This window comes from Danio aesculapii, chromosome 18 (assembly GCF_903798145.1).
Source record: "Danio aesculapii chromosome 18, fDanAes4.1, whole genome shotgun sequence".
NCBI lineage: Eukaryota > Metazoa > Chordata > Actinopteri > Cypriniformes > Danionidae > Danio > Danio aesculapii.
This window is the reverse complement of record NC_079452.1, coordinates 33,686,634-33,710,335: the sequence shown is the minus strand read 5'-3', so window position 1 is coordinate 33,710,335 and position 23,702 is coordinate 33,686,634. Positions and strand designations below refer to the sequence as shown.

Sequence of the window (23,702 nt, the reverse complement as noted above, 5' to 3'; positions counted from 1 at the left end):
TTTTTATTGTTAAATTATTGAATCATTGTTTTTCCAGCCAAACCACAAGGAAATAAGACTTTCTCCCTAAGAAAAAATATAATAGGAAACAATGTACAAATGTTCTTTTTTCTGTTAAACATCACTTGAGAAATCGGGGAAAAACATTTTCACAGAATGGGTAATGGCTAATAATTTTGTCTCGTAGTAACCGTGTTACTCTCTGGTTTGGATTTTTTCCCCACTTTTGTCTGCTTTTGAGCACTGCAGGCCAAATAAAATTATGTATATACTGTATATGTGTATAGTAAAGAATTTGTATGTAAGTGGTAGTTTTTTATTTATTGTGACATGCAAAAATGCTAATGTATCAAAATAATGTTGTTTCTTGACTAATCTAAAACTGTAATAATCAATATCATCAATAGTCAATATCATCTGTGCAATATCAGACACCACCTCTAAGAACACATCACAGTTATTATCGTTAACTCCGTTCATCTCATTGACATTAAGCAATGCATGCAGGGCCAGTGAGCGCATGCAGATTTTTTTGTTAGTTTTGATTAGTGTTGATTTTCAGATGCAATAAATCTGTTAATATAAAACTTGTAGTAACTGTGCTCTTACGTTTTGACAATTTTGGCTGGTGCAGATACATTTTTTAAAAAGTCAGGAACACCAGTGCTACCAAGCAAAAAAGGTTAATTATGAGCCCTGTATCGTCAACAGTACTCTTTCAGTTTTTGAAGACATACCTAAGTCAAAATGAATGAAGTTACTAAGTTTATAGTAATACCACTACAATAGTTCAGATGGCAAAGTTAGATAGCATTCTTAGATCCGCTGTAAATGCTGCTCTCCGAATTACTGTCTATCTCCCCTGAATCTGTGTTTGTGTTGCCGGCGTGCAAACCAGCTGCTGAGCATGTGATGAAGCTCCCCTTTTTTATGCAAACCCTTCCCTCTTTCGCCAGTCGACACTCCCATCTAAACAAAGCTGGACTCACCCACTTTCCTGACTTTTTTTTCAAACTAGAGGTGTAAAAACACCCTGCTGAGATAGGGGTTTCATGGCCCTTTAAAAATCTACTACATGGAAATGTTTTCTCGCCAACAGGGACAAAAAAAGTGGCACTATCTAAACAAACTGAAAATTGGTAGCTGTAGTCAGCACTAATGCTTGTAAAGAAATGTATGTCGGTGAAAGTGTAAAGAAATATATAAAATATGGCTTTTTATAATGCTTTTGACAGATATTTGTTTTTTTTTAGTTAATGCATATTGGTAAAAAACAATCTGTTTGAAATAAATCATACTAAACTCTGCAAGATATTAAATGGATTTAGTTTCACCACGGCTTGACACTCACATTTGTAATGACAGCGAACTTGCTGATTCCACTCAAGATGTTGTACCATATGCCTGGAAAAGAAAAGATAAACATGTGACAGTGTAAACGAATAACAGTGATGTTGACGTGTAATTATGAATAAGTCTGTGTATATTTGCTGCAGTATTTCATACCAATCTCTTTAGCACTGACTGCGTCAGGTCGGCGTATTTCAGTGACAAATTTTGCCGCATCTAGTCGGATTTCAATGACGTTATTAAGCAGGGCAAACACTGGTGCCAGCGGGAAGGAGGCCACAAAGAGTGTGACAAATCCATACTGAATAACTGCAGATGAACAAACACACACACACACACATCAGTAATCCATGTCCTTAATCAAACCCAGCTCCTCAAAGTCATTGCAGGACTCTTAAAACACTCTAGCTGAATCTCTTCTAAGGAAAAACAAATACTTGTTTGTTTAGAGGAGCTTTTGGCATTTGTTTTTCAGACAGTGTTGATAATTCTTGTTATAACGCTGTGTGACTACAGTGAAGGATTATTGGAAGCATTTTTCATGCGGATATGAAGGATTCCAAAATAAACAACTAAATAAAATTATACATGTAAGCAAATATATGGTCAAATATGGACAAACCCAACGTTGGGTCAAGTTTTTAAATTAAATTTAAAGGTCACGGAAGTGCTTTGAGTGCATTTTTATTCGATGTTTGACGTAATCTCAACTGAAAAATATAGAGAGGGTGGGAGATGGAGTTGCTAGAAAGCTAGATAGAGCTAGATAGAGTCAGTGTTTTAATAATTGAAAAAGTAATGATGAAAGTCCATCATCAACATTATTTTGTAATAAAGACCTCCCAGAACTCTCTGGCATGGTTGTGTTCAAACATCGGGCACTTGCCTCCAAATTCAACATATCTTAACACTGATTGTTATTGCATGTGGCACAACATATTTATCAACCCAGGCTCATTGCAAATATGTGAGCAGGGATATATTTTTGAGAACCGAGTAAGTTTTTGTTTTCACAATTCCACTAGAGGGCACTGTTTACATTTTTAACAATCTCAAATACACTACTGGGGCACGTTTCCTCATACGTGCCATTTCTCGTAAATCCACCAGAGGCTACTGTGTACATGTCCGGCCATCTCTAGATCCTTCTGGTACGCATCTATGAGAGAAGCCAGTCGTTGTGCGTAATATATTGGCTTGATCTCGACTGACCCACACACCATTCCCTAAACCCAACTGACAGTGTTTTTTTAAAAGTAGTGCTGCCCCCGTAGCATTAATTATACACACGAAATGCAGCCATTATGTACCCCGAGGCATATATTTCTCAGTTCTCAGAAATGTATCCCTGGGCACATTTTCCCAATGAGCCTGTGTTGATATTTATTATGAATGAAAAGGAGCTACAGTGTCTCTCCCGCTTGCAGGAACTTAATTTTGTTCTTTGATTCAATCTTCTAATTTTGTGCAAGTTAAATTCACAAAGTTAGATGAAAACATAGCTATGAATCGCACTACACATTGTAAAAAATATCAGTGAATCAGCAGTTTTCTGTATTTTGTGATTTCTTGTTTTTTTTTTTTCTTGGTTTATTTTTGTGTTTGAATTGCATTATGGGACCTTGATCTTTCTTCCAACAACTTTTAACCCCGAAAAGTAAAAACAAAGTGACTTTTATGAATAATTTTAATAGTTTAAAGTGATATATTGTCTGGGTTGGTGAATATTACGCTACAAAAACGTTTTAATAAACTCCCAGGACATTTTCTATGTTATTTTACAGACTTCTCTATATATTACTTATTATACATTATATTATTTCAAACTACTAAAATGTTAATAAAAGCCACTTTGTTAAGCTGTAGAGCCAACATTAAAAGTCGACAGAGCAGAGATCAAGCTCCCATAATGAAATTCACAACCGTAAATAAACAGAAAACACAAAAAATGGAAATCAAAATCAACTTTTAAGCCACTGGAAAACATCATGAATGAATGTCAACAGCTGGATTGATCATCATTAGATTTCTCCGCATGTTTGTTATATGATGAGCAGTTTACAGAATAGAATTACATAGAAATCTGACCTAGATGTAAACATTAGAAGAGACGACAGTACACCACAGATTCTTCCTCTGATATGTATGTGTCCTTAGCAAAATACATGCCACTAAATTATATTTTTATGTAAAAGCAAGGGCTCTCGGCATGTAACTCAATGGACAAATCTTATTGGCTGAGCAGTGTTTGTCACAGTGCAATAGTAAAGTGTTCCCAAACACCTCTGTAAAGAAATCTTTTGCACTAACAGCTGCAAACACAAAGCCCCCAAAGGAATTTAGTAATGGTAAAAGAAATTGAGGAAAATTTCTATTTAAAAAAGATAGTTCACCCCAAAATGTTAATTTACTCTCCATTTAATCTCTCCTAAGTGGTTACAAAGCTATATGCACTTTTTACTGTTGAACACAAAAATAATTTTTTAAAGAATGCTGGAAACTGCTAACTATTGACATCCATATAGGAAAAACAAATACTGTACATGTGGCAGGATACATGTCACTAAGTCATAGTTTTACGTAAAGACAAATAATATGGTTAGAGGTATACTTAATATGGTTAAGTTAGAGGTTTCCAACATTCAAAATATCTTATTTTGTGTTGAACAGACGAAATAAATTCAAACAGGTTTGAAACAAGTGAAGAGAGTGGAAATGGTGACACTTTTTATTTTTTTTTTGAACTTTTGCTTTAATGCCTTTTGCATTAAAAGAACATTTGCATTAACAGACTTTTTGTGATTTCCCTTTGTGAGTGAAGGTAAAGATTCCCGGAGAAAGCAATTTTACAGCTCAATGTTCTTTTCAATGCTTCTGCAAAAGAACAGAATAATTGCAATATTTTACCCTCCACTCCATTTTTTTCCATCAATATTATCCACTAAGGGATTCCATAATGTGAATCTTTGTGATGGTCTGAACAGACAAATTAACAGACTTTTGATGAACATGTTTTTTGCACTGAATATAAACAGTCCCTTTGTTTAAAGATAAGATAAAGTTTAAAGATAAAGTTTAAATTTTTAAAGCATATTAATTATAATTTAATGATCATGCTCAATAAAAAAAGTATTTTGTAAATTTCCTACTACTGTAATTATAACAAAACAAATTTTTGATCAGAAATGTGCATTAACAACCAAGCACCTCATTTAGACAATTTGAAAGACTTCCTCAGTATTTAGATTTTTTTAACGCTCAGATTTAAGATTTTTAAGTGGTCGATTCTCAGCCAAATATTGTCCTATACCTAACAAGTATACAAGTAACAAGTAACAGTATACATCAATAGAAAGCAAATTTATCCAGCTTTTATGTGACTTTTGTGTGTGTGTGTGTGTGTGTATATATATATATATATATATATATATATATATATATATATATATATATATAGTTGAAGTCAGAATTATTAGTCCCCCTGTTTATTTTTTTCCCCAATTTCTGTTTAACGGAGAGAAGATTTTTTCAACACATTTCTAAACATAATAGTTTTAATAACTCATTTCTAATAACTGATTTATTTTATCTTTGCCATGATGACAGTAAATAATATTTGACTAGATATTTTTCAAGACACTTCTATACAGCTTAAAGTGACATTTAAATGCTTAACTAGGTTAATTAGGTTAACTAGGCAGGTTAGGGTAATTAGGCAAGTTATTGTATATTGATGGTTTGTTCTGTAGACTATCAAAAAACTATATAGCTTAAAGGGGCTAATAATTTTGACCTTAATGTTTAAAAAAAAAAAAATTAAGAACTGCTTTTATTCTAGCCGAAATAAAACAAATAAGACTTTATCCAGAAGAAAAAATATTATCAGGCATACTTTGAAAATTTCCTTGCTCTGTTAAACATCATTTGGGAAATATTTAAAAAATAAATAAATAAATAAAAAATAAATCAAAGGAGGGCTAATAATTCTGACTTCAACTGTATATGCAACGCCTATTAATTCAGAAAGTAGTATAAAAGTAAGCTATTACTTATCACATCTCACAAAACAAAAACTGTAAAAGCCAACTAAATGCCATTAACATTTTACTTTCAAAATCTAACAGAGCATGTCATAAATTACACAGATGAATCATTCACAATGAAACCAGGAATTACAAATACACATTTTGTTGACATAAAACATGGAACATTTGGAATTTAAACCAGTAGAATAATATTTTAGAATAATAGTTGTTGGACAAAAGCGTCTGCTAAATGACTAAATTCAATTCATGTTTATTTCTAGCGCTTTTAGTGTAGATTGTGTCAAAGTAGCTTAACATTTTAGTTTAGTTCAGTTCAGTGTGGTTTAATTTTCACTGCTGAAAGTCCAATCACTAAAGAGCAAATCCATCGATGTGCAGCTCCACAAGTCCCATAAGTGTAAATGTAAAAACTATACCCTAGTACTCACCCATCTCCATGTATTCTGGACTCAAACCCTCATACGGCTCCAGATCATAGTCCAGATCCCAGCGCTGCGGTTCCCGTTTAGAGTCTTTGTCATCCTCATCCGCCGACCCATCTTTCTCTTCTTTGTATGTGCGATACATTTTCTTCAGCTTCCTGTAATGTCATTTCAAATTGAACAATTCCTCCGTCACACACTGCCTAATGTTAAACAATTAAACTTTAATTTAACAGGAGAGTTAGGGGCTTTCTCTAATTGACTCGGGGTTTATTGCCAAATCAAAGAAAACGAGCAAAGGGACCACAGGGAAGAATTTGCACGTGTGTTTGTGCGTTTAAAACACTTACGGAATGGCAATTTCAAATACATTATTCTGAATGAGCTGCTTTCCCAGCATAATGATCCCCAGCTGAATACACACTTCAATGAGACAGCCACCTGGAGAACACTAGACCAAAAACACACACACGTACATGCAAAACATTAGTTACGTGATGCTGAATCAAGACAAACAGATTATCATTTTAATAATTACCTCTTCCATGCGGAAATCCTTAAAGACATATACGTAGTCACCAGGACGACCTGCAAACCTGAATTAGTACAGCAGAGTTATGAGGGGTTTTTGTAAATCTGGCAACACTGCTGGATCAGTGGTTCGCAAACAAGGGGTCGAAGCCCACTAGGGGGCCTCAAGAAGACGTTAAATGATTTAAGATAAGACATAACAAGCAGTTGCGTTAGATAATCAATTAAAAATGTATAAATATAAATATTTTATTGACCATCAATTTGAGTGAAGAACCAGGATTACCAGATTTTTAGAAAATTATATAGTATTTTTTAATAATGTATATGGTATTTTAGTAGGCTATATAGGATTCTTAAGGTTGAAATTAATAATAAATAAATGTTTTTAATTGATTTAACAATAAGTTTTTTAATCATTATATTTATCTTGTAAAAATAATTAAAATAAATAAAAAATTAAAATAAAATAATAAAATTATATATATATATATATATATATATATATATATATATATATATATATATATATATAATATAATAAGTTTAAAGTATTATTAATATAAACTTTAGGGATGTTTAAATGTTATTGTGGACAGTACCTATCTTACAATTTTATATTTATTTAATTCATACGAATTTGTATAATATTTTTTTTAAATAAAAATTCCAGTTTTTATGATTATCATATAAAAAACATTAAATAAAAAATTATACAATTATAAATTTGTGTTGAAACCACTGCTCTGGATTAGCTAACCCTAACCCAAAAATTCTACATTTTGGTTCTAGAAACTGAAAACACACACACACACACAAAGACACGCACACGCACACACACATACTATACGGAACAATAACATATAATATTGTTCAGCAACACTATATAGACACACAGCACTACATGTGACACACTGTCGCCACAAAAAAGGTTTAAAAAAAGGTGGAACAGGAAATTTAGACATGAATTAATAATAAAAAACAATGTCATTTTCAGTTTAGTATAACAAAAAAGATCAAAAATATTTAAAAATATATGCATTCATACAAGCATTGTAAAAAAAAATTGGGACTCATTTTAGATACAGATACACTATTCGATCATTTTATAAAGGACATAACTAAATATTTATTATAAAAATACAAATTAAAGACATAAAATGAGTTTAAGGTAAAAAATCCTTTGCTATAAATACACAGTATATAAAATTGATAAACAAATTGCTCATATCAAAGTGAAATATACAATATAGACAAACAGATATAAAAATGCAGTACACAGATTAAATCACACAACACTACAGGATATAGGATAGACACACAACACTAAAGCATACACGATAGACAAACAACATTACACTATAAGGGATAGACGCACAACATTACAGCATACAGGATAGACACACAACATTACAGCATACAGGATAGACACACAACATTACAGCATACAGGATAGACGCACAACATTACAGCATAAGGGATAGACACACAACACTACATTTTACACACAAACACTTCTATATACTGTACTGGGACACCACAACAGCAAATAATACAAACACAAGACTCCAGTAAGCACACAACTACGCACTGCAACAACACTGGACACCATAAAAGACTGCAAAGTACATTATAATAATCCAATTATCATAGCTCACAACAGAGACAGGCAGTCACGGTAGTTTGGGTGGGTTTGCTAATGGGATGTCATTTTACCTGCCCTTAAAGAAGGCCACATAGAAGACTGGTGCAAATGCGTTCATGCTCTTAAGCAAAAACGCTTTCAGGATCACGTGCTCTTCAAATGTGGCTTCAGTCTTTGGAATCTCTGCAAATATGACAATAACATCAGATTTTAATGGATTACGGCTGTCAGTTGCTTTTCTACATTCATTTATTTATTTTAAAAACAATGTTGTTATTAAATAATGGCAAATTGTAACTGAGACACTACAATAAATCTATCCATCTATCCATCTATCTATCAATCTCTATTCTGCAAAATAAAATAAAAAATCATACTGGCTCGAAATGATATTAGTAAATTTTCACATGAATTAATGTGAATTCTCATGGCAGAATTTTAATTTGTGGATAAATTGTCTGTCAAAAAATGAAAGACAAAGTCAAGACCATTTTTTTCATGTTGCCTTATCTTATTCTAATAAATTAATCAGGTTTCAAATAATTTTTTTAAGTTTTCTTCACTTTTTTAAATTAGCTCACTTTAAAGAAGCGAGTAAACCCGTAAATAAACTATGTGCATAATAATAAAAATTAAGCTAAGTCAACTTAGCTTCAGTCAACTATCTATCTATCTATCTATCTATCTATCTATCTATCTATCTATCTATCTATCTATCTATCTATCTATCTATCTATCTATCTATCTATCTATCTATCTATCTATCTATCTATCTATCTATCTATCTATCTATCTATCTATCTATCTATCTATCTATCTATGTAAATTCTCATGACAGAACTCAAGACAAGACTCAAGACAACAAATATTTCTGTTGCTTTAACTTAAAAGATAGTTGAAACCTGATTATTAAAATAAGTTATCTAAATTTTAACCTAATATTTCAGTTTGATTCATTTGATTTGATTGATTTGGTTGAAGTTGAGATTACTAGAAATAGAATTTTTTACAATGTACTGTCCCTCTAAATCTTATTTATTTGTTTATTTATATATTTTTTAATATTGAAAGAAAGGTTTTTAATTGAATGAAATAACATCTAAACAATAGGCTAAATCTGCCAGTATGTGGCGATGTATAATAAACAAGACATTGCATATTTTTCAATCGTAAAAACTATTCAACCAGAAAGCACTGGTGTAAATTTCAGCCCAATGCTCATGTGATATAACTTATCTCTATCTTATGATAAAAATATAAAACATAGAAACTCATACGAGGGAATTTTGCCCTAATATCTTGAATTTTAGGGGTGTTTACGGCATCCTATACACTGTAAAAAAAGCATTTAGCTGATTTTACTTAAAGTAAACCTGTTGCCTTAAAATTATTAAGTAAATGAACTGTGTGCATAATTGCTCAAATGAAAAATTAAGTCAACCTAACACTTTAGCACAAGTTACAATGGGTTACTTACTTTTTTAAGTAAAGTAGCTAGTGTGACTAGCACAGATCTGTGAATGGGGCACGGGTGATAATTGCAATAAAAAAATGTGCAATTGCAAGAAATTGTGGTTTTCCTATTACTTATAAGATGTTAAATTGACAGCCCTAACAATGATCAAATCTTTATCAAACGTCATGTCAACACACATACCGAGCTCAGTAATCCAGGCGGCTATAGCACCGTAGATCTCATCCAGCACCAGAACCACCAGCAGGTTGATGATGACTGCCGTGGTTGTTACAATCACTCGCACATTAGCCTTGGCCTCGTGATCGGGGTTCATTGACATTACAGCAGACACAATGATACGGTAGAGAATAACTCCTGATACAGCAGAGAACGTTACCCCAATCTGAGAAAACAGATAGATAAGCCTTCTGACATTACAAAAACACTTTTATCTTGCTCTTGTCAAAAAGAAACCCACCATAAGGAGGATAGAGGATATGTTGATGCAGAATCCTGGCAGCCGATCCATCCATGACAAAGACTCTGAGGCAAGCTACAAAAACAACATCAACAACATCATTCATGCATTCGTCACTTCCATGATTGACTATTGTAATGCACTCTTTGTTGGTTTACCTGCTAAATTAATCAAATGGCTACAGTATATATTTAAATCTCAGCAGCATGCATTCTCACACACACTCCACCATGGCAGCACATTACTGGTGTGCTTTATAGCTTGCATTGGCTCCCAGTTCAGTCCCGTATCATTTTTAAAACACTCACACTTGCATATAAAGCTCTACATCGTACCGCTCCTTCCTATATCTGTGACGTTGTCCTTCAGTACACACCTTGTCGTTTCCTGCAGTCTGCTGATACTCTCACCCTTTAACAGCCACCCTGTAGACTAAAATCAATGGGGGAGAGAGCCTTCGCTGTTGCTGCACCTAGGTTATGGAATGCTCTCCCTTATTCTGTAAAGATGAAGATGCTAAGAACTCATCTTTTTAAGACTGCATTTTTACATTCTTGATAATTGTTTTTTATTGCATGTTTGATTTCTCTGTTGTTGTAGCGCTTTGGGTCTTAGAAAAGTGCATTATGAATAAAATGTATTATTATTATTATTATTATTATTATTATTATTATTATTATTATTATTATCAGGATCTTACTTAATCAGCTGTGAATACTGGGGAAATACATGATATTAAATAATATTAAAAGCAAGAACTATTTCTATCTCATGGCAATAACCAACATGATGGCCAGTAGGCCTGGGAAATAAAACAAACCGTAGGGCTGGGCAATTAATCAAATGTCGATTTTTGGCTAAATTTTATAAATGGCCAACTCATAATCATTGTAAATAATCATGATTACAGTATTGACCAAAACAATCGGGATTATGATTTTTTTTTCCCATAATTGAGCAGCCCTATTTGAAGGTACAGTACATCTTCCTTGACAACAATAGAATAAATGTTCGATCTACCGAATGATAGTTTCGTGATATTGTCACTCTGGTTCATTTATGCTACATGCTATGAGTCACAGTACATGGCTGTGCCTGCCTGTGGTGAAGATATGTGAAGAAGAAACAATTGTCGAATGTAAAACGACTCTGTTGTCGTTCAGGCTAAAAAATCTCATCATGAACACATCAAACAGACGAAAGCCAACTGAAACAAGAGTGCCATTAGTGCAGTAATTGTCACTCACCACAGAGGGATTAGCTCCTGCGTATGTTTGATAATCTAATATCGTTTGCAAATATTTGAGAAATGTTGCAATATTACAGCTGGCCTCTTTGTGTTTTTACTTGAATTGTTTACTTGGTACGTCACTTCACTACATCACACTCGTGATCTGAATCGTTGCTGAATAACGTTGGCTTGGTTTGTCCCAGCCCTGATGGTACATTCACACTAAAAGTGGATGAAGCGTCAAGCGCAAGTGATTTACATGTTCAGTCAATGCATAGACACGATCAGACATCCTGTGGTGCTATTCACATAAATGAGGCGATGTGAATGACGTGAAATGCTCAAATGACACTCACGAATTGAGAGTTTTGGCCATTTGATGTGCTTAATTTGTGATTTGTGCAAATCACTCGAGTTGAAAAATCAGAACTTTGGTGGACATTGTGTTAACCAATCAGCAGCTTGCTCTAGTACTGGTGTGATTATGACTTGGCGCCTGTTGTTGGTGTCCTGAGGGGAAATCCTCCTGCCGATAAGGGATAATAGCTCATCAAATTGGGTCTGGCTCAGTTGAACGTATCACTGAAAGCCACTGTTATCCTGGCGCAGTTTCTGGAGGAGTTGATGAACTCAGAGCTGGGTGCGTCTCTGAAGGATCTAATGGACCTAGACATGGTGCCAAGCTAATCTACGCTGTTTTATAGCCTTCTTAAAGAACAGCACAGTTACTCTCCCAATACAACCCATGTCAGCCATTAGCAACGAAACTGGAGGCAGACAGACGCCCCTTCCATAGCGAGGTGAATTTCACATCCAATTATGAGCAAATAGCATGATCTATTCGCACAAGCCACGTCTGGTGTAAACAAAGGCCGGCCCACATTGTGCTTTTTTAAAAAAATTTTATAATCCTTAACGATTTTAGCAAGTCAGGCTGCAAGAACATGGCTCCCATGTCACACTATAACATCTCAACTGTCGTAATGTCAGACTGAATGACTGTAAAGACGTGCCAAACACGGAAGAAAACTTCCCTGAAGTTTGACGTCATCCACCCAACGTAAACGATCTTTAGCAAACGTAAACAATCTGTAGCGGCAATTTTGCACACGGCATGTTACAATAATAAAACCAGGAAGAAAAAAACTGTTTATAGATTGCCCCGCGGTCATTTGAATTGTTGCACAAATTGCGTCATCAGATTTGGCGCTCCTATTGGTTCTTGGATTGATGCTCATCACAGCTGTTGTCATACCGCAGAAAAGTGTCTGAAATCTTCTGACACTGGCAGAACTTCATCGGAGGAAAAATCTGATCACAACAGGCATTAAGCAGCTGTCTGTGAATGTCAAGCCAGCGATTAAAGATCACAGATTTTAGCCTAGGATTTCAGGAATCTTTTAGGATTTCCCAAATTTGTCTCAGATGACAAAATGGTGGCTGAAATCTCACAGTGTGAGCAGGGCTTAACCCACACATCTTGTTTATTTAAAAAATAAGTGAAATACTTATTTAAAATACTTATTCATGACTGCCATTGGGCATACTGAAAGAATTCATTTTAAAAGCAGTATCTAATGTAATCTTTCCTTAAAGGTTAAAAAAATATTATAAATCATTCATAGACCAAAGAGAAAACACGATTTTCTTTTTAGGGGAATACATGTTTTTTAACAATAACTGATAAAACTGATAAAGCATTTTTATGAAATACTGTATGCCAGGGGTTTTCAAACTTTTAGGACACACGCCCACCCCCATGCCTCCCCCCCGCCCCAAAATTGGGCCAATTTCACTCGCACCCCTCGCACCCCCGCTTCCACTGTTAATAAGTGTGAGCCATATAGCATACTTGCTTTTGATGTAATTACATACAGAAAATGCTGCTTTGCAAAGCCAAGTTTGCAGAGGCCTGACGGTGTGGTTAAGTCGAACATTGAGTATGTTTACATGAACACCAATACATGGACACCAATACCAATACCAATACAATAGATTTTAATACAATTAAGACAATACTTTGATTGAGTCTACCATGTAAACAGCGATTTTGATTACCTTAATGCGACTAAAGTAATAACTGAACTAAACAGATATGGAATTAAGACGTGGAGTATGCATATATAAGTGGCAATATTGAAGTTAAGATGGCAATTTAAATATTAACTCCATTAAGGACTTTTTTTCCATATTTTCCGACAAGATCCACACACCCAACTGTCAGTAAAGGACCGCAGACACACACATCACGAAATGCGGAAGTTTTTCCATAACCCTCTCACCAGTCCTTTACTCCTTATTTGCATCTAATACACCAGTTTGTCACAGGGGCATGAATGAAATGTTCATGAGTGAAAGTGAAACTGCAGTTAAAGTCACCCAAAATTACAGGAAACTCTTACATGAAAGCACTTCACGTAATCACCTTAATTATATTGTTGCCTATTAAGGCAAATAACTTGATTACAGATGTCCATGTTAACATAGTCAGTGTCTTCAAAGTAAGTGAAAGATCCAGAAGGGCATCCTGCTGATTTGATTCAGAAGGGCACTTTTTTTTGTCAGACGGCTCACCGGTTTGACTTTCATGCACCGTCATTCATTTTAAAAAGCATCCTGTCCGTTTTATTTGTATATTATCTCTACAGGTGCCTGATAGTTAGCTGTGGAGCTAACATTAATCAGATTCACTCTTGTGTGAACATAAAAATCGTCATCGGGAGAGGTGTCCAACCTACAGCATCTATACACTGGGGTACCTCAGGGCTCTGTGCTTGGACCACTTCTCTTCTCTATCTACACGGCATCTTTAGGAACAGTCATCCAGAAACATGGTTTTTCCTACCACTGCTATGCTGATGACACCCAGCTATACCTCTCTTTCCACCCTGATGATCCCTCGGTTCCAGCTCGCATTTCAGCCTGCCTGTCAGACATTTCACTCTGGATGAAAGATCATCATCTCCAGCTTAACCTCATGAAAACGGAAATGCTTGAAGTTTCTGCCAACCCGACTCTTCACCATAACTTTTCAATCCAGATGGATGGAGCAACCATCACTGCATCCAAAATGGTAAAAAGCCTTGGAGTTACGATTGATGACCAACTGAACTTCTCTGACCACATTTCTAGAACTGCTCGATCTTGCAGATTCGCACTCTACAACATCAGAAAGGTCCGACCCTTCCTATCTGAACATACAGCTCAACTCATTGTTCAAGCTCTTGTCCTCTCCAAACTGGACTATTGCAACTCTCTGCTAGCCGGGCTACCAGCTAGTTCTATCAAACCTCTTCAGCTGCTTCAGAACGCAGCAGCACGAGTGGTCTTTGATGAACCCAAAAGAGCACATGTCACTCCGCTACTCACCCGTTTGCACTGGCTTCCAGTTGCTGCCCGCATCAAATTCAAAGCTCTGATGTTTGCTTACAAAGTGACCTCTAGCTGTGCTCCTTCGTATCTGCTCTCACTTCTGCAGATATATGTGCCCTCCAGAAACTTGCGTTCTGTGAATGAACGTCGCCTCGTTGTTCCATCCCAAAGAGGGAAGAAATCACTTTCCCGAACTCTCACATTCAATCTGCCCAGTTGGTGGAATGAACTCCCTAACTACATCAGAACAGCAGAGTCACTTGCTGTCTTCAAGAAACGACTAAAAACGCAACTGTTTAGTCTCCACTTTTCCTCCTAATCTGCAATTGCCTCTCTGGCTATACCACTAACTGAGCCCTCTTTCTCTCTCTCTCTCTCTCTTAAAAAAAAAAAAAAAAAAAAAAAAATTTCTACTAATGTTTTGCTTCTTAGACTTTTACACGCCTGAAACTTGTCTATAGCGCTTGTTCACTGCTGCTCTTATAGTTGTGTAAATTGCTTCCTTGTCCTCATTTGTAAGTCGCTTTGGATAAAAGCGTCTGCTAAATGACTAAATGTAAATGTAAATGTAAATGTAATTTACTCAAGTGCACGCCTCAATGTCTCGCACCCCCCTTAATAGGTGCCAAACACGCCCACAGTCTGAAAACCCCTGCTTGTGAGCAACGAAAATATCTTTGAACTTTGAACAAATCAGTTTTTAAAGTAAAACCGGTTTGACCAAAGTAAATTCAGAATTAAATGCCCAATGTAAATCTACCTCCCTCCAGACACACATGCATGAAATCTGAATTAAAAGCCTCTATTCTCGCAGGTATGCGCGCATACACACAAACATGTGTCTTTGATTAGAGGAAGGACACCACTCTAACTTGCGTGTTTTAATCCAGCTCTGACTCTAATCCTGTATAATCTAGTGTGGAATACCCAGAGAGGTAATCTGCTTTGAGTGCCGTGTGTAGTAAACGTGTATGCCAGAGACAGTGTTTGAGCGCATACGTGTGCCGTGTGTGTGTGTATGCAGCGCTATGTGCAAGGGCACGACAGTAATAAATATCAGCAAAATCACATCAAGTGAAATTGCGACCAAATTGTTCATTTCTCACCGAAAACAAATCCAGATGATCTCCCCTGCAGGAGCGTGTAACTCATTATTGAATCAATTAAATGGTTCAAAACAACAAGTAGAGAAAGATAAAAGAGTGCTAATGAGAGAGGAGAGATAAGGGGATGGATAATGAGGCTGTTTAGGGTCCGGCGGAGGTCAGCGCAGTGACCACTGGTTGACTGACAGCTGAGAACTAACTGCATTATCCCTGAAGCCCCGCCTCTTCTGGTTAAGTTGATTAGCTTGCTTTCTCCTAGACAGACACACAGTGAACTCTCAAATTATCTCCCCCCTCCTCACCGGTGGCTGCCCTCCTTTAGCGCACAGTAGCTTCTCTCTTCCTTTGTCATCTGTTCCTGCGTCCGGCTACAACATAGAGCAGAGATTAAAAGCACCACGCACACACTTACACACACACATTCATTCGCTAACATCTACCTGGAAACGTCTGTGAGGCGTTCCAAGTATTTCAGCTCAGCGCATTCTTACGCAATAATTAAGTCAAAGCAAAAATTAAGATCCTGATTTGTGTTTAAGAAGAAGATGACAAATGGACACTATAAATATGTGTAGGAATGTGCAGTTGATATCTTTTGGAACTTGTATTGTCGTTTCCTAAAACTTAAGAGTAATTTCATTTTTAAATAAAACTGCACTAACTAAAACGAAATGGCTAATAAAACTGTTCAGATTTTTTTTTTACTGGTGATAATCTTGTTGTTGTTGTTGTTGTTATTATTATTATTATTATTATTATTATTATTATTATTTAAGATTATTGTTAAGAAATAACAAAACGAATTACATAAAAATCCAATAATATCAGGGTATCCAGAGGGTCTTAAATAGTCTTAAATCTCAAAAGCTCAATTTTAGGCCTTAAAGTCTTAAATCTACTAAAATGTTGTATTGTAGGTATTACATCTTGTTTTTTTAAAGGTCTTAATTTTCCTTTTTTCATGTATAGCTGCCCAATCTGGCCATTAACACCTATACAATCACCAACAATCCATCTAAAACTTTTTATTTAAAAAAAAGCATTTAATTACTTTCCTTATAGTAACGTTTACTTACAAGTTCTCCATTTATTTACTGCTGCAGACACTGACCTGATCTATATTTTTTATTATTAAATTGCTATTATTATTGTAGGCTGAAGATATTATGTTTTGTTCTATTCTTGTTAAGGGTTATAGGGTTTGAGAATGGATGTTTTTGAAAATAATAAAAAGAAAAAAAACCCCAAATGATTCTTATTGCAATATTAAGTGTATGAAATTGTAATCATTTTTTGATGGGGCAAGTAAAAATCTTTTCTAACTGCGATGTTCGAAAAAAATCCATATCATTTAGCCCTGTGTAAGTCTAAAATGTCATTCATAATTGTATTAAAAATGTCTTATAGTCTTAAATTTAACTTGGTGAAACCTGCAGAAACCCTGAATACTTTGCAGTACATATTCCTTTAGAAATTCAGTGTTATTTAATGATTTTACATCTAATCAATACAGTTATTCATTCATTTTCTTTTCGGCTTAGTCCCTTTATTAATCCGGGGTCGCCACAGTGGAATAAACCGCCAACTTATCCAGCATATGTTTTATACAGCGGATGCTCTTCCAGCCGCAACCCATCTCTGGGAAACATCCACACACAGTCATTCACACTCATACACTATGGACAATTTAGCCTACCTAATTCACCTGTACTGCATGTCTTTAGACTGTGGGGGAAACCATAAGCACCCGGAGGAAACCCACGCGAACGCAGGGAGAACATGCAAACTCCACACAGAAACGGCAACTGAACCAACGACCTTTTTCCTGTGAGGCGAAAGCAGTTCCTACTGCGCCACTGCGTCACCCTCAGTACATTTATTGATTTTTACATTTTGACATTTTTCCTTTACTCCCTTCCCCATGCAACCTATATACACACAGACACACACAAACTGGGAACTGGGGCTGTAACAATATCAGCTTTTTCACAATTATCATTGCAAAAGAGAGTATTGTATTTGTATATTTTTTTTTATTTAAAATGATTTATTTTCTCTTTGCCATGATGACAGTAAATAATATTTTACTAGATATTTTTCAAGACACTTCTATACAGCTTAAAGTGACATTTAAAAGCTTAACTAGGTTAATTAGGTTAACTAGGCAGGTTAGGGTAATTATGCAAGTTATTGTATAACGATGGTTTGCTCTGTAGACAGTCAAAAAAAAAAAAGAGCTTAAAGGGGCTAGTAATTTTTACCTTAAAATGGTTCAAGAAAAATTAAAAACTGCTTTTCTTCTAGCCGAAATAAAACAAAGAAGACTTTCTCCAGAAGAAAAAATATTTTCAGACATGCTGTGAAAATTTCCTTGCTCTGTTAAACATAATTTGGGAAATATTTTAAAAAGAATATATATGTATATGTATGTGTGTGTTTGTATATGTATAATAATACATAATAATGAATTACATTATTGCATACAAACAATTAACAATTCAACTTTATTTGACTAAAATGTAGTTCTTTTCAGTCAAATATTATAAATAACTAAATTGACTTATAATCACTAAATACAGCAAAAATTAAATGATTTAGTAGTATTCTAGTATTTTTACTAGTATTAAAGACTGTTAATAGCATTACATTATAAATATACAGTACATTACCTGACAAAAGTCTTGTCGCCTATCCAAGATTTAGGAACAACAAATAATAAATTGACTTCTAGTTGATCATTTGGCGTCAGAAGTGGTTTATATGGAAGGCAAAGGCCTCTAGATTATGCTTATTTTTACCATGATAAAATATGATCATGCCTTGATTTTTAATGATTTAATTAGGACAATAAGGTCTGACTTTGCTTAGACAAAAGTCTTGTCACTTAACAGAAATAATATAGAGTATAGAATATAAAGTCATGGTGCAGAGGAGAAAGAATTAATATTGTGTCTGACTCCCATGAGCTTGGAGGACTGCATCCATACATTTCTGCAATGACTCAAATAACTTATTAATAAAGTCATCTGGGATGGCAAAGAAAGAGTTCTTGCAGGACTCCTAGAATTCATCAAGATTCTTTGGATTTATCTTCATGCCGCCTCCTCCATCTTACCCCAGACATGCTCAATAATGTTCATGTCTGGTGACTGGGCTGGCCAATCCTTAGGCACCTTGACCTTCTTTGCTTTCAGGAACTTTGATGTGGAGGCTGAAGTATGAGAAGGAGTGCTATCCTGCTGAAGAATTTGCCCTCCTCTGTGGTTTGTAATGTAATGGGCAGCACAAATGTCTTTATCTCAGGCTGTTGATGTTGCCATCCACTCTGCAGATCTCTCGTACACCCCCATACTGAATGTAACCCCAAACCATGATTTTTCCTTCACCAAACTTGACTGATTTCTATGAGAATTTTGGTTCCATGTGGGTTCCAATAGGTCTTCTGCAGTATTTGTGATGATTGGGATGCAGTTCAACAGATGATTCATTGAAAAAATCTATCTTCTGCCAATTTTTTAGAAGTCAAGTTATTATTTGTTGCTCTTACCACTGGGTTTTAGGGACAAGATTATTTTGTCAGCTAGTGTATATTCATAAAAACATCCTATGAGCAATTTAAAAAATGTTACTGTCCGTTATTTATTTATTTATTGATTAGTCAAAATATTTCTATCGGCATTACATTCAGCAACAGCAATAACTGAATACTTTTGTTATTAAAAGGGATTTCCAGGAAAGTCATAATAGTCACACTTTATTTTAAAGTACAATTTTCGCTACTAATACATCAACTATGATTTTTGCCTCAATATTCTGCTTATTTGCCTTTTTAATAGTTATTAGGGTAGTAGTTGGGTTTATGTATTGGGTAGGATTAGGGATGTAGAGTAAGATCATGCGGAAAATTTATTTTATAAGTACTGATAAACAGCCAGTATCTTAATAATAGGTAGGTAAGACACCTACAACTCAAAGACATTTTGAACAAGTTAAGAATAAAACAACTGTATTTCTCTTTAAATATCATAGTTATTGCCATTACCATATATTACGTCTGCAATAATTACACAATAACATTATTTTAATATTTAGATTATTGTCAACACTGGTATACATCGACATCCTTAGTAGGAAATAGGAACCTAGTAGTTTTTACATTGAACAGTACATACCTCATCCTTTTTCTTATTCTTTGCCTTCTTCTCTTGTTTCTTATGAAGAAAGTCCTCGTATGCTGGTCGTAGTTCATTCTGAGATATAAACACACACAAAAACACGTCAAGATCTGTAATCAAGGACTCACACAAGATGTCAAAAAGCACCAAACCCATCATCAGTTTCTCACATAAGCGTAAGCAAAATGGTCTCCATAGAAACTGGATCCGCAAACACACACTCAAATAGAAATAATTATCTTGGTTCTGCATTAAATCACTTTCTAGTCTCGAGGCAAAGACGCTGATATGGTACAAAACTGCAAGTTCATTAAAAAGCACATAACTGTAGGGTTTTTTAGCCGCATGATCAATCTGTTAGACTTCTGTCCATGCAAGTGTATGTTCAATTCTCAGTCTTTAAAGGAATCGTTGACCCAAAAATTAAAAATACCCCCTAATTTACTCATCATCAAGCCATCCTCAGTGTATTTGACTTTTTTATGTCAGATTAAAAGACTGTCGGAGTTTTAAATTTTATACTTTTATTAATAATATTTTAGTGGCTTTTAATTTAAAGATTTAAATTCATAAAAATACATTGGAAAAGTAACCCATAACACAAGTCTTAAGAAGCGGATTGATGTGGTTTAATAACAGAAATATTTCAATAATTTAAATGATAAAAGTCTAATATGTGCTTTTTGGAAGCTTCAAAATAAGTCACTATCCAACACCCTTATACAGCATGGATCAGATTGATTGATTCATTTTCCTTCTCTTATTTATTAGAGGTCACCACCGCAGAATGAACCGCCAGCATGGAAGAGATACAGTTTAAAAGTACTCTGATTGTGTTCATCTGACAGAAAAAAGTCAAATACACTGAAGATGGCTTGAAGTTGAGTAAATTATGGGGTCATTTTCATTTTTGGGTAAACTATTCCTTTAAACACTTGCTGCATTCAAATGTAAGTACTCTCCATCTTATAGTATAGTATTCGAAAATGTGTCACAAATCATATTATTTTCAAATAAGTGTTCCAAAGTTGCCAGGATGGTCTTTTTCTGGTAGAAATCTGCAGATATGTGCTTAGTTTACTCTAACAGCTAATATGACCCACGAATACATTACTTGTAGGATGTGAATTTGATTAGAACTACAAACATGGGTAAAAAAAAAACAAACATGGCGGACACGCTGGACTGACTTAGGTGGAGAGGCTTTTGTAAAGATGTTTGAATGACTGTTAATTAATATCTTAAAATCTATATATTTTTACATTTAAATGACATTTTACGCAATATATTTGATCTGCAAGAACACATTTTATAAAGGCGTGTTTGGCAGCTTCTGAATGCAAAATTTATGCAAACACCTGAGGAGATTTCTCTGCATGAAAGACTCTCGAATGGCAGATTATTCTGCTGCTGCTTCATTATGGTAGGAAATTAAATAGGAAAAAAAATGTGGACAATGTGAAAAGATGATTGACAGGGGACGTTACTAAGCAACATATCGCTCTGTTAATTATGATGTACGTCCCAAAGCTTGCATGCTCTTCTGTTACACACTCTAAAGTATGGGTTTTTTTTCTTCACAAAAAAGTACATACTTTTTGGACGTACACTACCTGACAAAAGTCTTATTACCTATCCAAGTTTTAGGAACAGCAAATAATAACTTGACTAGTTGATCATTTGGTATCAGAAGTGGCTTATATGAATGATGAAGGCCTCTAGATTACACTTTTTTTTTTTACCAAAATAAAATATGATTATGCCTTGATTTTTAATTATTTAATTAGGACAGTAAGATCTGACTTTGCTTAGACAAAAGTCTTGTCACTTAACAGAAATAATGTACGGTATAGAATATAAAGTCATGCTGCAGTGGAAAAATAATTAATATTGTGTATGACTCCCATGAGCTTGAAGGACTGCATCCATACATCAATGTAATGACTTTAATAACTTATTAATAATGTCATCTGGAATGGCAAAGAAAGCATTCTTGCAGGAATCCCAGAGATCATCAAGATTAGTTGTATTCATCTTTAATGCCTCCTCCATCATCTTACCCCAGACATGCTCAATAATGTTCATGTCTGGTGACTGGGCTGGCCAATCCTGGAGCACCTTGACCTTCTTTGCTTTCAGGAACTTTGATGTAGAGGCTGAAGTATGAGAAGGAGTGCTATCCTGCACAAATGTCTTGATACATCAGGCTGTTGATGTTGCCAACCACTGCAAATCTCTCGCAAGCCCCTATACCAGGGGTGTCCAAACTCGGTCCTGGAGGGCCGGTGTCCTGCAGATTTTAGCTCCAACTTGCCTCAACACACCTGCACGGATGTTTCTAGAAAGCCTAGTAAGTGCTTGATTAGCTAGCCCAGGTGTGTCTGATTGGAGTTGGAACTAAACTTTGCAGGACACCGGCCCTCCAGGACCGAGCTTGGACATGCCTGCCCTATACTGATTGGAAGCTTAAACCATTTCTGTGAGAATCTTGCTTCCATCCGGGTTCCAATAGGTCTTCTGCAGTATTTGTGATGATTGGGATGCAGTTCAACAGATGATTCATTGGACTCTACCTTCTGCCAATTTTCCAAATGATCAACTAGAAGTCAAGTTATTATTTGTTGCTCTTACAACTGGGATCGACAACAAGACTTTTGTCAGGTAGAGTAGCATGGACTGTTTTAGGAAACATGTAGCATTTTTTGACACGAAAAATAAGGTTGTGTGTTAAATGTCACTGCGGTCAGGATTATGGCATCGAGGTTAATAGTATAGAATCATGGTAAAGGATTCATTGGCACACAGGTTACTACAAGGTTAATCCACAGTAAATCTCCTATAAATTCAGCGTTGATTCATCAATCATCTTCACTGTTGACAAAAACTGATCCTCCTGCTGCTCAGAAAACCGCAGCTACACTGTAAAAACATCCCACACAATTCATTCATGTTGTCCCAACACAAATCAATTTAGTTCTCAACAAATTTAAGTGGATTAAACATAAAAAAAGGAAGTTGTCCCCCAAAAAATCTCAAGAATTGTGTTATTTTGGCTCATTTTAAATAAGTAGTTTGAACAAGCAGCTGAGACAAATGTTTGTGTATTTTAATGAGGGAGGGGGAAGTGTGCAAATATATGCTGTGCGATTGAGCGTGTCGGAAAACAGTATAGAAACAGGTTTACCTCAGCCCGTTCCTATTGGTGAGCATCAAAGCAAAGAAAACATGGTGTTAGACACACATATTTACACTGTTTAATATGCGGGTGTAATTGAACTTCATTATCGTTCGCATTAGCATGACGCTCATGATCTCCATGGTGCCCCGTTGAGAGCGCAGCCCTTCATCCACTCAGCTCAATGCTTTAAGCAGAAACACAATCTCATTACTCACACATGTCCTATCACACACTCATACACGCCACCCGCTTCCACACTTACACAACACGCACACTTTTCAACTGATTTAGCTCCCAGGTGAAATATTCAGAAGCTTGCATTTTTGTCATACACCTAATGAAGAGCATAAGTGTGAAAGATGAAATCTGTCACTCTAGAGGGATTCAGCTATTATCTGGTGTTATGTTTTTTGCGATGCTACTTGAACTGTGTCACGCTTTGAGTTTCCAGTGATATTCACAAGGGAGATTCTGAAGTGATTTTGAAGAGAGAAGCTGTTATAAGTAGTAGTTACATCAATGTTAAGAGGGCATGTTGGAAGTGACATGAATCATGGTGAAATATGCTTGCCTGGCTAATAGAGCTGCACAAAATATCATTTCAGCATCTACTGTATATCACAATGTGTGTATTGACAATAGTCACATATCGTGATGTGCAATGATGAGTCAGGATTATAGTTGACCAGCACAACAGTTCAGATCACATGAG

General features: G+C 35.3%; 1 protein-coding gene across 1 annotated transcript in view; it reads right to left on the bottom strand.

Annotated features, from left to right (window-relative positions):
- LOC130246014 (anoctamin-1) overlaps positions 1–23,702 on the bottom strand; it is a 63,696-nt gene that overhangs the window by 5,587 nt on the left and 34,407 nt on the right. The window contains exons 14-24 of the mRNA XM_056478843.1: positions 22,997–23,008; positions 19,810–19,887; positions 15,940–16,005; positions 9,929–10,003; positions 9,652–9,853; positions 8,066–8,177; positions 6,357–6,414; positions 6,169–6,269; positions 5,825–5,976; positions 1,507–1,659; positions 1,352–1,404 (exon numbers count right to left, since the gene is read on the bottom strand). Of these exons, the coding sequence (XP_056334818.1) occupies positions 1,352–1,404; positions 1,507–1,659; positions 5,825–5,976; positions 6,169–6,269; positions 6,357–6,414; positions 8,066–8,177; positions 9,652–9,853; positions 9,929–10,003; positions 15,940–16,005; positions 19,810–19,887; positions 22,997–23,008 (1,062 nt within the window). The remainder of the gene's footprint in view (positions 1–1,351; positions 1,405–1,506; positions 1,660–5,824; positions 5,977–6,168; positions 6,270–6,356; positions 6,415–8,065; positions 8,178–9,651; positions 9,854–9,928; positions 10,004–15,939; positions 16,006–19,809; positions 19,888–22,996; positions 23,009–23,702) is intronic.